This window comes from Oncorhynchus kisutch, linkage group LG28, assembly GCF_002021735.2.
Source record: "Oncorhynchus kisutch isolate 150728-3 linkage group LG28, Okis_V2, whole genome shotgun sequence".
In the NCBI taxonomy this organism is placed as follows: Eukaryota; Metazoa; Chordata; class Actinopteri; order Salmoniformes; family Salmonidae; genus Oncorhynchus; species Oncorhynchus kisutch.
The window spans coordinates 44,921,675-44,935,153 of record NC_034201.2 but is presented as its reverse complement, the minus strand read 5'-3'; the positions used below and the strand labels follow the sequence as shown (position 1 = coordinate 44,935,153).

The window sequence follows — 13,479 nt, the reverse complement described above, 5'->3', positions numbered from 1 at the left end:
AGAAAAGGAAAAGGAGGAAGAGAAAGAGGAGGAAAGGAAAAGGAGGAAGAGAAAGAGGGAGGGACGGAAAACGAGGAAGAGAAAGAGGGAGGGACGGATGTAGAGGAAGAGAAAGAGGGAGGGACGGATCTAGAGGAAGAGAAAGAGGGAGGGACGGATCTAGAGGAAGAGAAAGAGGGAGGGACAGATGTAGAGGAAGAGAAAGAGGGAGGGACAGATGTAGAGGAAGAGAAAGAGGGAGGGAAGGATGTAGAGGAAGAGAAAGAGGGAGGGAAGGAAGGAAAAGGAGGAAGAGAAAGAGGGAGGGAAGGATGTAGAGGAAGAGAAAGAGGGAGGGAAGGATGTAGAGGAAGAGAAAGAGGGAGGGAAGGATGTAGAGGAAGAGAAAGAGGGAGGGAAGGAAGGAAAAGGAGGAAGAGAAAGAGGGAGGGACGGATGTAGAGGAAGAGAAAGAGGGAGGAACGGATGTAGAGGAAGAGAAAGTTGGAGGGAAGGATGTAGAGGAAGAGAAAGTTGGAGGGAAGGATGTAGAGGAAGAGAAAGAGGGAGGGACGGATGTAGAGGAAGAGAAAGAGGGAGGAACGGATGTAGAGGAAGAGAAAGAGGGAGGGACGGATGTAGAGGAAGAGAAAGAGGGAGGAACGGATGTAGAGGAAGAGAAAGAGGGAGGGAAGGATGTAGAGGAAGAGAAAGAGGGAGGGAAGGATGTAGAGGAAGAGAAAGAGGAAGGGAAGGAAAAGGAGGAAGAGAAAGAGGGAGGGAAGGATGTAGAGGAAGAGAAAGAGGGAGGGAAGGATGTAGAGGAAGAGAAAGAGGGAGGGAAGGATGTAGAGGAAGAGAAGGAAAAGGAGGAAGAGAAAGAGGGAGAAAAGGAAAAGGAGAAAGAGGAAGGGAAGGAAGGAAAAGGAGGAAGAGAAAGAGGAGGGAAGGAAAAGGAGGAAGAGAGGAATGTGGTGATCCAGTTAAAAGAGAGTAGTTACAGTGTGATGGTCTGACTACCATGACCCTGGCAGAGCAGCACAGACCACTGACAATACTGTGGATCTGAATGACAGAAGCCTTGGCAGACCGAAGGGTTCATATGGGGTGGGATGGACACATGAGTACTGGATACACCCAGAGCAGTCTGCCACAGACATCTGGCATGGGGGGGTGGGCACCTCAGGCCGAGCAGGGTGGTTCCTCTTACTGCCTGTTGGTAGTATCTTCTCCTGCATGCCAGTGTCTGTCTGTTGTTGGTACCATCAAGTCTGTCTGTAGCCTCCAGGTTATGCCCCTCTCTCTCTCTCGCTCTCTCTCTCTCTCTCTCTGTGTAGACATCACAATTCTCCGCTCTCCTCCTACCCATCTCTCTCTCTCTCTCTCTCTGTGTGTAGACATCACAATTCTCCGCTCTCCTCCTACCCATCTCTCTCTCTCTCTGTGTGTGTAGACATCACAATTCTCCACTCTCCTCCTACCCATCTCTCTCTCTCTCTCTCTCTCCATGGTCTACCTATTGCACCACTATGTTACTGTACAGAGTCAAAAGCGATGAGTGGAAAGTTTTTAAGTCCTGGGTGAGTTTTGTAGTTTTCATCACACTTTCCTGGGCCTATGTGAACATGTGTGTGTGTGTGTGTGTTAGAGAGAGTCTTAATATTTTAGCTGCCTGTTCCTGTACTTCTTGTCGTCGTTGTCTGTTGGGGAGGAGAAACACAACATCAATAATAATAATAATAATAATAATAACAATAATAATAATAACAATAATAATAATAGTAATAATAATAATAATAGTAATAATAATAATAATAATAATAATAACAATAATAATAATAATAGTAATAATAATAGTAATAATAATAATAATAATAATAATAACAATAATGAACGTCTACAGTACATGGATGTGTCCATGCATAGGGCTTAACCCGGAGCCAGAAAAACTCATGGAAACTAACAAAAAATACATAGCTAAGTCCAAAACATAGCAGGTTTTTTGCTAAATATGTACGTTCCGAGAGGTGGGAGGAGGAAGCAGAGGGGAAGAAAAGACTAAGGAAAGAATACATTTTCTAGAAGAAGAGAGGAGAGAGTTTAGGCTGAATAAAGAATGCAGAAAAAGAGGGGAAAGTAAGAAACAGTCACATTGGGTGATTTTTCCAGTAAGCCCTAGAAGAGAAGCTATCCTTAACTCTGTAGTCTCACCAAAGCCCCGTTACAGTCTCTATGGAAACCAAACAATTACATTCCTCTACAGGAAGCTCATTTTAGACACTGAGTTGTACCGTCTAAGTGGTTGCGGGAGATGTACTTGAGGGCCTCGTCCAATAGGATGACAGGAAATGATATCTTTAGGACCACGATCCACTGGCACCAGGTCAGAGGGATCACCTGGAAGATCAGCTAGATAGAGAGAGGTCAGAGAGAGAGGTCAGAGAGGGAGGTCATAGAAAGAGAGAGGGAGAGAGAGAAAGAGGTCAGAGAGAGAGAGAGAGAGAGAGAGAGAGAGAGAGAGAGAGAGAGAGAGAGAGAGAGAGAGAGAGAGAGAGAGAGAGAGAGAGAGACAGAGAGAAAGAGAGGTCAGAGAGAGAAAGAGAGCGACAGAAAGAGAGAGGGATACACAATAAATCATACTCTTGCCGACAGACAGAGAGACAGCCAACCCGATGGACAGAGACTGTATATATACACACACACACACACTGTACTCACAGGCAACGGCTCAACGTAGAGGATGAGGAAGTGCAGGGACATGGAGAGGAAGATTGCTCCCAGCAGCCAGAAGTTGACCCACGGAGGCATCCTGATCATGGACTGGTTCTCTGACAGACTAGGGTCCAGAGGAGGAGGAATCGCATTACAACAACTACTGATCCCAGACCTGGGCAGCAAAACATGGTCTACAGGACAAAGATTACACTACAGAGGAGGAGGGGTCACATTACAATACTACTGATCCCAGACCTGGGCAGCAAACATGGTCTACAGGACAAAGACTACACTACAGAGGAGGAGGGGTCACATTACAATACTACTGATCCCAGACCTGGCAAAACATGGTCTACATGACACTACAGATGTACCAGGTCTGATATGCTGGTCCCGTGTAGCCCAGTTGGTCGAGCATGGCACTAGCAACGCCAGGGTTCAATTCCAGGGATCACCCAGGTGTAAAAATGAACTGTCACTTTGAGTAATAGTATCATTAACTGTCCCTTTGAGTAATAGTATCATTAACTGTCCCTTTGAGTAATAGTATCATTAACTGTCCCTTTGAGTAATAGTATCATTAACTGTCCCTTTGAGTAATAGTATCATTAACTGTCCCTTTGAGTAATAGTATCATTAACTGTCCCTTTGAGTAATAGTAATCATTAACTGTCCCTTTGAGTAATAGTATCATTAACTGTCACTTTGAGTAATAGTATCTGCTAAATATTAAATAATATCACTGTAGCTAGAAGAGCAACACATGAATGGACTGACCGCTTAATATATTCCACTTTAAAATGTAAATAGTTATTCTGTACTTTAACCCAAACGTCTCTTCCATGAACGTGTTCCTTCCTCATCTGTTACTATGGTGATATTCATCGTACATCATATGGATGGAGTTCAAAACCGAATGAAAACAGGCTTCCCGATCCAACGGCAACTTAATGTGCTCCATCGGTCAATTATACAGTGTCTCGTTTTGGCTTGGAGAAATGAACCACAATTTACTTTTTTACTGACCCTAGAACTATTAATAATAATATTTCCTTCCCAAAGAAATGTTTCCTACTTATGAGAGAGAGAGGAGAGAGGAGAGAGAAGAGAGAGAAGAGAGAGAAGAGAGAGGAGAGAGAGGAGAGAGGAGTGAGAAGAGAGAAGAGAGAGAGAAGAGAGAGAGAGAGAGAGAAGAGAGAGAGAGAGAGAGAGAAGAGAGAGAGAGAGAGAGAGAGGAGAGAGGAGAGAAGAGAGAGAGAAAGAGAGAGAGAGAGAGAGATATTAGGCCTATGGGTTTGTGGGTAGCTTCTGACAGGGCTACTCCATAGGAAACTCTGGCAGAGAGAGAGAGTCAGAGTTTTCCCTACCTCCCTCCATCACAAAACACCACGATGACATCTCTCCATGTTCGAGATGTGGAAATAGGCCTGATGCCTTCCAACTACCCAGAAATAACATGCTGACGCTGTGGGAAAACAGTCATAACCATAGTAACATGGATGTGACTGTAGGCTCTGCTATCATTAAAGCAAATAGAATAAACTGTACGTATAAAAGGCTTATAAAGTTGTTGTTGGAAGTTTACCTACACTTAGTTTGGAGTCATTTAAAACTCGTTTCTCAACCACTCCACAATTTTCTTGTTAACAAATTATAGTTTGTTAACAAGAAATTTGTGGAGTGGTTTAAAAACGAGTTTAAATGACTCCAACCAAAGTGTAGGTAAACTTCCGACATCAACTGTACATGCGATGTTCCCTCTAAGCAGGAGAGGCTGCTGATTGACCTGTTGAGGGAGTTGAACATCTCTATGGTGACCAGCACGGAGAGGGCCATGGTGGTGGGGAAACGAGACTCAAACACCTCACAGTCGATGCCCTGGAACATGAGGTTGTCCTCCGAGCACTGCATAAAGTGCCTCTGTGTGGAGAGAGAGGACAAAGGTGAGCGGGTTTCACAGCATATAGACAACAGAAACATACATGACAGCACAGTAGAATGGGCTTTGTGCTGCACCGTTCAAATTCATTCTCTTCAATGCTATATTTAAAAAAATATATATTTTTACCTTTATTTAACCAGACCAAGTCAGTTAAGAAGAAATTCTTATTTTCAATGACGGCCTAGGAGCAGTGGGTTAACTGGCCTAGGAACAGTGGGTTAACTGGTCTAGGAACAGTGGGTTAACTGGCCTAGGAACAGTGGGTTAACTGGCCTAGGAACAGTGGGTTAACTGCCTGTTCAGGAGTAGAACGACAGATTTGTACCATGTCAGCTCGGGGATTTGAACTTGCAACCTTCCGGTTTCTAGTCCAACACTCTAACCACTAGGCTACCTACCGCCTCTACACTCTAACCACTAGGCTACCCTGCCACCCCATATACAGTGCATTCGGATAGTATTCAGACCTCTTGATCCCCCCCTCCCCCCACACATTTTGTCATCCTAAAATTGATTCAATTTAAACATGTTCCTCATCAATATCCCATAATGACAAAGCGAAAATAGGTTTTTAGAAATTCTTGCAAATGTGATGTGTGTGTATATATATATATATATATGCTCGGGTGCATATATATATGCACCCGAGCTCAATTTCGAGTTTCATAGCAAATGTGTATATATATATATATATATATATATATATAAATTGAGCTCGGGTGCATCCTGTTTCCATTGATCATCCTTGAGATGTTTCTACTACTCGGAGTCCTCCTGTGGTAAAATGTAATTGATTGGACATGATTTGGAAAGGCAACACACCAGTCTATACAAGGTCCCACAGTTGACAGTGCATGTCAGAGCAAAAAACCAAGCCATGAGGTTGAAGGAATTGTCCGTAGAGCTCCGAGACAGGCTTGTGTCGAGGCACAGATCTGGGGAAGCTGGCCTCCTGGCCAAACTGGCCAAGAATCTGATGGTCACTCAATGAGCGCTAGAGTACCTCAGTGGAGATGGGAGAACCTTCCAGAAGGACAACCATCTCTGCAGCATTCCACCAATTTAGGCCTTTATGGTAATGGCCAGACAGAAGCCACTCCTCAGTAAAAGGCACATGACAGCCCACTTGGAGTTTGCCGAAAGGCACCTGAAGGACTCTCAGACCATGAGAAACAAGATTCTCAGGTCTGATGAAACCAAGATTGAAGTCTTTGGCCTGTATGCCAAAGTGTCACATCTGGAGGAAACCTGGCACCATCTCTACGGTGAAGCATGGTGGAGGCAGCATCATACTGTGGGGATGCTTTTCAGTGGCAGAGACTGGGAGACTAGTCAGGATCGAGGGAAAGATGAATGGAGCAAAGTACAGAGAGATCTATGATGAAAACCTGCTCCAGAGTGCTAAGGACCTCAGACTGGGGCAAAGGTTCACCTTCCAACAGGACATCGACCCTAAGCACACAGCCAAGACAACACAGGAGTGGCTTCTAGACAAGTATATGAATGTCTTTGAGTGGCCCATCTCAAGTCAGGAAGTTAAAGCTTGTTCGCAAATGGGTCTTCCAAATGGACAATGACCCCAAGCACACTTCTAAAGATGTGGCAAAATGGCGTAAGGACAACAAAGTCAAGGTATTAGAGTGGCCATCACAAAGCCCTGACCTCAGTCCTATAGAAAATGTCTGGGCAGAACTGATAAGGTGTGTGCAAGGAAGGACGCCTACAAACCTGACTCAGTTACACCAGAGCCCGGACTTAAACCCGATCGAACATCTCTGGAGAGACCTGAAAATAGCTGTGCAGCGACATTCTCCACCCAACCTGACAGAGCTTGAGAGGATCTGCAGAGAAGAATTGGAGAAACTCCCCAAATACAGGTGTGCCAAGCTTGTAGCGTCATACCCAAGAAAACTCAGGGCTGTAATCACTGCCAAAGGTGCTTCAACAAAGTACTGAGTAAAGGCTCTGAATAATTATGGAAATGTCATATTTCCGCAGATTTTTTTATATATATATATATTTTTTAAATTTGCTAAAATTTCTCAAAAACTTTTTTGCTTTGTCATTATGGAGTATTATGTGTAGATTGAGGGGAGGGGACAATGTAATATATTTTAGAATAAGGCTTTAATTTAACAAAATGTGGAAAAAGTGAAGGAGTCTGAATACTTTTCAGATGCACTGTAGATACATGAATTATACTTTTGAGTATTATTCCAAAGCTTCTTACATGAACTTGAATGACTTCCCACAAGTAAATGATCAGAACATTCGGAGAACACAGTGTGTGTGAATGTGTGCTGTGTCCACAGGAAGTGACCTAACCCCCCTGAGACAGGCTGTATTGGGTCCCAGATCAGATCCGAACCCCACAGCAGCTGCAGGAGACCCTTGGACTCAGTTTCTCTCCTCCTCCTCTCCTGTTCTTAGTGTTTCTCTAACATTCTTCTTCCTGCTTCTCTAACATTCTTCTTCCTGTTTCTCTGACATTCTTCTTCCTGTTTCTCTGACATTCTTCTTCCTGTTTCTCTGACATTCTTCTTCCTGTTTCTCTGACATTCTTCTTCCTGTTTCTCTGACATTCTTCTTCCTGTTTCTCTGACATTCTTCTTCCTGTTTCTCTAACATTCTTCTTCCTGTTTCTCTAACATTCTTCTTCCTGTTTCTCTGACATTCTTCTTCCTGTTTCTCTGACATTCTTCTTCCTGTTTCTCTGACATTCTTCTTCCTGTTTCTCTGACATTCTTCTTCCTGTTTCTCTGACATTCTTCTTCCTGTTTCTCTGACATTCTTCTTCCTGTTTCTCTAACATTCTTCTTCCTGTTTCTCTGACATTCTTCTTCCTGTTTCTCTGACATTCTTCTTCCTGTTTCTCTGACATTCTTCTTCCTGTTTCTCTGACATTCTTCTTCCTGTTTCTCTGACATTCTTCTTCCTGTTTCTCTGACATTCTTCTTCCTGTTTCTCTGACATTCTTCTTCCTGTTTCTCTGACATTCTTCTTCCTGTTTCTCTGACATTCTTCTTCCTGTTTCTCTGACATTCTTCTTCCTGTTTCTCTAACATTCTTCTTCCTGTTTCTCTGACATTCTTCTTCCTTCTCTCAGACCACATGTCTCATTCTCCTCCAATTCTATTGCTCTGTTTGTATGACCCCTAGAGACCGTCGTCACGGAAAACAGCTGATGGGGTAACCTGGGGCTGACCATAAGAACAGCCAAATCCAGTCCAGATCAGTCCTACGTGATAAAGCACTATGTTCTGAAAACACACACACGATTCAAAAGTGACTTTCCACCAGAACTTTTCTAGGGGCAGCAGAGATAAAGGGTGGACTGTACAGTAACTCATAGAGCCATGACCTCATGGAACTCTTCCATATCAATTGACTCAAACTATCAGTAAAATCAGATTTAATAAAAATAACAGATAAACGGTATAATGCGGACCGTGAAGAGAGACAATCTCTCACACACACACACACACACACACACACACACACACACACATAGTTACTTTGTAATAGAGTTATGATGTAATAATGCCTTTATAATGTTATGTGTTTATGTATGTAGGCTGTCTTGTTGCGATGTCATTGTTTTAACCCTGTTTGGACCTTAGGAAGACTAATGGGGATCCTAATACATATTCAATACTAGGTCTTACTGTACTCATTAGGACACACTGTAGCAAACCAGTTTCTTATTGGACAGTCCCTCCCTGTTTCAGTCTGTTTTCTTCCACTTGGTGTCTAATGAATAAGGCCCTAATGAAGTCTCTGTAATGGTGTGTTTGTTTCCACTCACCAGCTGGTAGAAGGACACGTGAGGACCTTCATCATCAAACAAGTACCACCAGGTGGCAGCACCCACCGTGCCCAGACCAACATACCCTGCAAGGACACAGAGTCAGACTGAGACCCAGCAACAGTGAGATCCAAGTTCATCATGATTTAATCCCCAATGTAATGGATAATCTTTAAGTAGCTAGCATAAAACCATTGATTATACTCACAAGAATACATTACGGATACAAAAAGAGTCTGAATGAGCTGCCAATGGGTAACTTCCTGTTGTATTCTAACCAGTGTCCAGTAGACCAGACAGTGTCTCACCTCCGATGGCCAGGTATCTGAAGAACAGCCACCCAGAGATGAGGGGCTCCTTGGGGTTGCGGGGCGGCTTGTCCATGATGTCCAGGTCTGGGGGGTTGAAGCCCAGGGCAGTCGCAGGGAGACCATCTGTCACCAGGTTGACCCACAGCAACTGGACCGGGATCAGAGCCTCAGGAAGACCCAAGATGGCCGTCAAGAAGATGCTTTCAGACAGCGAGGGGGGAAAAACACATCAGAAAGACATAAAGACAAGAGTCAGTATTCCTGAGAACTCTGGTTAGGAGACTGGACAACGTATGTGTGTCTGTCTGATGTGGTGGGCTTGCATTACTATCGTCATGGATACTGGAAATCCCCCAGACCCAACAAGGAGAGTAAAACAAGGACATTTCCCAGGTCCTCACGAGGACAAACGGCTATTTTAGGGGCTAGGTTCAGGGTAAAATGTTAATTTAATTTAACTAGGCAAGTCAGTTAAGAACAAATTCTTATTTACAATGACGGCCTACACAAAAGGCCTCCTGCGGGGACGGGGGCCTGGGATAATTCCCAAAAATAAATACATACAATATAAATATAGGACAAAAAAACACACCAGAGACAACACTACATGGTTAATGTTAGGGGAAATAGCATTTTGAATGGAAATCAATTTTAGGTCCCCACAAGGATAGTAAAACATACACTCTGTGTGTGTGTGTGTGTGTGTGCAGTGCATGCGTCAGTGCTTACCAGACGACCTCTCCCACGTTGGAGGAGATGAGGTATCGTATGAACTGCTTCATGTTGTTGTAGATGGCCCTGCCCTCCTCCACAGCCGCCACGATGGTAGAGAAGTTATCGTCAGACAGAACCATCTCAGATGCTGACTTCGCCACAGCTGTGCCCGAGCCCATGGCAATGCCAATCTCTGCCTTCTTCAGGGCTGGCGCATCGTTCACCCCATCACCAGTCTGTGGAGAGAAGGAGGAATATTGAATAATTTCTTTATTTAATAGGGTTAGACTCTTATGGGTTAATAAGATGTTATACAGACATGAGATTGGAAAGTTGACCTATCACAGAACTCTTTCATTGTCAAGGCAAGTCAGAATTAGATTGGCCCAGAAGTGATTTATCCAAAGAATTAGCTCGAACATATCTATGAATTCATTTATTCATTTGCACACCAATGAAACAAGATTGATATTAATCTAGATCAAGTCAGGATTATAATGAAATAAAGTCAATATTAATCTAGATCAAGTCAGGATTATAATGAAATAAAGTCAACATTAATCTACATCAAGTCAGGATTATAATGAAATAAGGTCAATATTAATCTAGATCAATTCAGGATTATAATGAAATAAAGTCCATATTAATCTAGATCAAGTCAGGATTATAATGAAATAAAGTCCATATTAATCTAGATCAAGTCAGGATTATAATGAAATAAAGTCCATATTAATCTAGATCAAGTCAGGATTATAATGAAATGAGGCGCTGAGCTCCCACAGCCATGCAGTTAAAGGACTAGGGGAGGAGCTGTGTGTCAACCCTCTTCTCACCATGGCAGTGATCTCATCAAACGACTGCAGGAAGCCCACAATCTTAGACTTATGGGCAGGCTCCACGCGGGCAAAGCACCGTGCCCTCTTCACAGCGTCTCTCTGGGAGTCTATGGGCAGGTCATCAAACTCTCGGCCCGTGTAGGCCTTGCCCACTACATCCTCATCCTCGCCGAAGATACCAATGCGTCGGCAGATGGCCACGGCCGTGCCCTTGTTGTCCCCGGTGATCATGATAACACGGATGCCCGCCTCGGCGCACAGCTGGATGGAACCAATCACCTCCTTCCTGGGCGGGTCCAGCATACCCACACAGCCAATGAACGTTAGGCCCGTCTGGGGAGAGAGGTAGAGAGAGAGACAGAGGAGGACGAGGAGGAGCGAGAGACAGAGGAGGACGAGGAGGAGCGAGAGACAGAGGAGGACGAGGAGGAGCGAGAGACAGAGGAGGACGAGGAGGAGCGAGAGACAGAGGAGGACAAGGAGGAGCGAGAGACAGAGGAGGACGAGGAGAAGCGAGAGACAGAGGAGGACGAGGAGAAGCGAGAGACAGAGGAGGACGAGGAGAAGCGAGAGACAGAGGAGGACGAGGAGAAGCGAGAGACAGAGGAGGACGAGGAGGAGCGAGAGACAGAGGAGGACGAGGAGGAGCGAGAGAGCGAGAGCGGAGGAGGGAAGGGTAGAGGGGAAAGACAGTAGAATGAACCAATAAGCACAAGATGGATAAACGTCAAACACCCAGTCAAGCATTCAAATACAACCTGGATGGGATCAACGACCGGCGTCACTGTAGAACTAAACCATTTCAAATATGATGATCGTTATCAATTCTTTCAATGTGGATGGTCTTTCCCAACAGGAACCAGTTCAACTTATTTTTAAAAACACAACAACATTCTTCGCTTTTTTGAGTGAGTAATCTCCTTGCCCAGTCTGCCCAGGAGTCTGGCATTCACCCAGCTTCTTGTTCGTCTCTGACCTCATACTCAGCAAACTTGGTGGAGTTCTCCAGATCCATGTCCTGTTGTCTAGGTGGCGAGTCCCGTGTGGCCATGCCCAGGCATCTCAGCGTGTCCCTGCCCGTGCCCCAGTCCCTGATCAGGGAGGTGAGCTGCTCTTTCAGGGGCATGGTCAGTGCCACCTTCCCTGTGCCAACACGCAGGTACTGGCAACGCTCCATCACACTCTCTGGGGCACCCTGTGGGAGTGGAGGGGTGGGCGGGATATAGATATATATTTAGTGTGTGTGTGTGTGTGCGTGCGCATGTGTCAGTATGTATGTGTGTCTGTCTGTATGTATGTGTGTGTGTGTGTGTCTGTGTTAGAGGGGTCAAAAGGTCACAATGGACATCCAAGCTCCTCTCCCACTCTGGCTTATAGAGAAAATGCATAGAGTCGCATTCGGTTGATCTGTTGATTGAGGTGTGTGTCTGTCTGTGTGTCTGTGTGTGTGTGTGTGTGTGTGTCTGTGTGTGTGTGCGTGTGTGTGTACCTTGATGAACATCTTGCACCCAGAGCCTGTTTTGTTGGTGGGGGTACAGTACACAGACATGGACTTGCGGTCCCGAGAGAACTCCAGAGTAAACTCTTTCTTCATCAGCTGTCTGATCACCTGGTAGGAGAGAGAAATAGAGAGGGGCAGATGAGATGGAGGGCAAGAGAGAGGGGCAGATGAGATGGAGGGTGAGAGAGAGGGGCAGGTGAGATGGAGGACGAGAGAGAGGGGCAGGTGAGATGGAGGACGAGAGAGAGGGGCAGGTGAGATGGAGGACGAGAGAGAGGGGCAGATGAGATGGAGGGCGAGAGAGAGGGGCAGATGAGATGGAGGGCGAGAGAGAGGGGCAGATGAGATGGAGGGACGAGAGAGAGGGGCAGATGAGATGGAGGGCGAGAGAGAGGGGCAGGTGAGATAGAGGACGAGAGAGAGGGGCAGATGAGATAGAGGACGAGAGAGCGGGTTATGTGGGCTTGTTTGTGGACCTGTCAGTGTAAGCCGGTGCCCAAGATGTATATTCCAGACAGGCATGTTAGTGGGCACCTGTGGGGGACTGGGGGGCTTGACTCTGGCTTGGCTGTTTTGTTGTTGTTGTTGTTGTTGTGATAAAGCGGGCTCTTATGGGCCAGGTGGAGACAGAGTGGGAGGTTTCTCTGGCTGCCGACACCTAATGGATAGGGCTCAATAAGAGGGTGATGTCCGGGGCAGGGAGTCTTGGCTGGGCTGCTGACACCTAATGGATAGGGCTCAATAAGAGGGTCCGGGGGAGGGAGTCTTGGCTGGGCTGCTGACACCTAATGGATAGGGCTCAATAAGAGGGTGATGTCCGGGGGAGGGAGTCTTGGCTGGGCTGCTGACACCTAATGGATAAGGCTCAATAAGAGGGTCCGGGGGAGGGAGTCTTGGCTGGGCTGCTGACACCTAATGGATAGGGCTCAATAAGAGGGTGATGTCCGGGGGAGAGAGTCTTGGCTGGGCTGCTGACACCTAATGGATAGGGCTCAATAAGAGGGTCCGGGGGAGGGAGTCTTGGCTGGGCTGCTGACACCTAATGGATAGGGCTCAATAAGAGGGTGATGTCCAGGGGAGGGAGTCTTTGCTGGGCTGCTGACACCTAATGGATAGGGCTCAATAAGAGGGTGATGTCTGGGGGAGGGAGTCTTGGCTGGGCTGCTGACACCTAATGGATAGGGCTCAATAAGAGGGTGATGTCTGGGGGAGGGAGTCTTGGCTGGGCTGCTGACACATGAGCTGCGGTTCAGTATGACAGAATGGCGTGCAGCGTTGAATTCAACGGAAAACAGTACTGTACTGAACGACCCGTTCACACATTCAACGGAAAACAGTACCGTACTGAATGACCAGTTGAAAAACTTGATTATGGTGGCACTGGAGGGCAATTACCATGTGGCATGGCTGTACGACTTTTGCAATTTCAGACAGTCACACCCACATGGATCAGGCCACACCCACATTGCTCAGGCCACACCCAACAAACAGGAGCACATGTACCACAAAGGCTGTTGAAGAACGGAGTACACCATTTTTGGGGGAAATGTCACGCAATGTAGCCAACTGAACCTACCCATAAAGGATGAGACACCAGACACCATGTCTACTCTTGACTGGGAGGTTTGACTGTGTTGTTGTGATGGAGGGAGGGGTCTATCAGACCAGGTGGGGGG

General features: G+C 45.9%; 1 protein-coding gene across 3 annotated transcripts in view; it reads right to left on the bottom strand.

Moving 5' to 3' along the window:
• Positions 1 to 984: 984 nt before the first annotated feature.
• The window catches only part of LOC109873357 (sarcoplasmic/endoplasmic reticulum calcium ATPase 1), a 105,105-nt gene continuing 92,610 nt past the window's right edge, over positions 985 to 13,479 (bottom strand). For all 3 annotated transcript variants that reach the window (XM_031807727.1, XM_031807728.1, XM_031807729.1), the window contains 10 exons: positions 11,792 to 11,911; positions 11,279 to 11,497; positions 10,300 to 10,635; positions 9,482 to 9,702; positions 8,750 to 8,952; positions 8,442 to 8,527; positions 4,481 to 4,614; positions 2,698 to 2,815; positions 2,271 to 2,388; positions 985 to 1,679 (listed from right to left, as the gene is read on the bottom strand). In XM_031807727.1, coding sequence (XP_031663587.1) covers positions 1,636 to 1,679; positions 2,271 to 2,388; positions 2,698 to 2,815; positions 4,481 to 4,614; positions 8,442 to 8,527; positions 8,750 to 8,952; positions 9,482 to 9,702; positions 10,300 to 10,635; positions 11,279 to 11,497; positions 11,792 to 11,911 — 1,599 coding nt within the window. In that variant the 3' untranslated portion in view covers positions 985 to 1,635. The remainder of the gene's footprint in view (positions 1,680 to 2,270; positions 2,389 to 2,697; positions 2,816 to 4,480; positions 4,615 to 8,441; positions 8,528 to 8,749; positions 8,953 to 9,481; positions 9,703 to 10,299; positions 10,636 to 11,278; positions 11,498 to 11,791; positions 11,912 to 13,479) is intronic.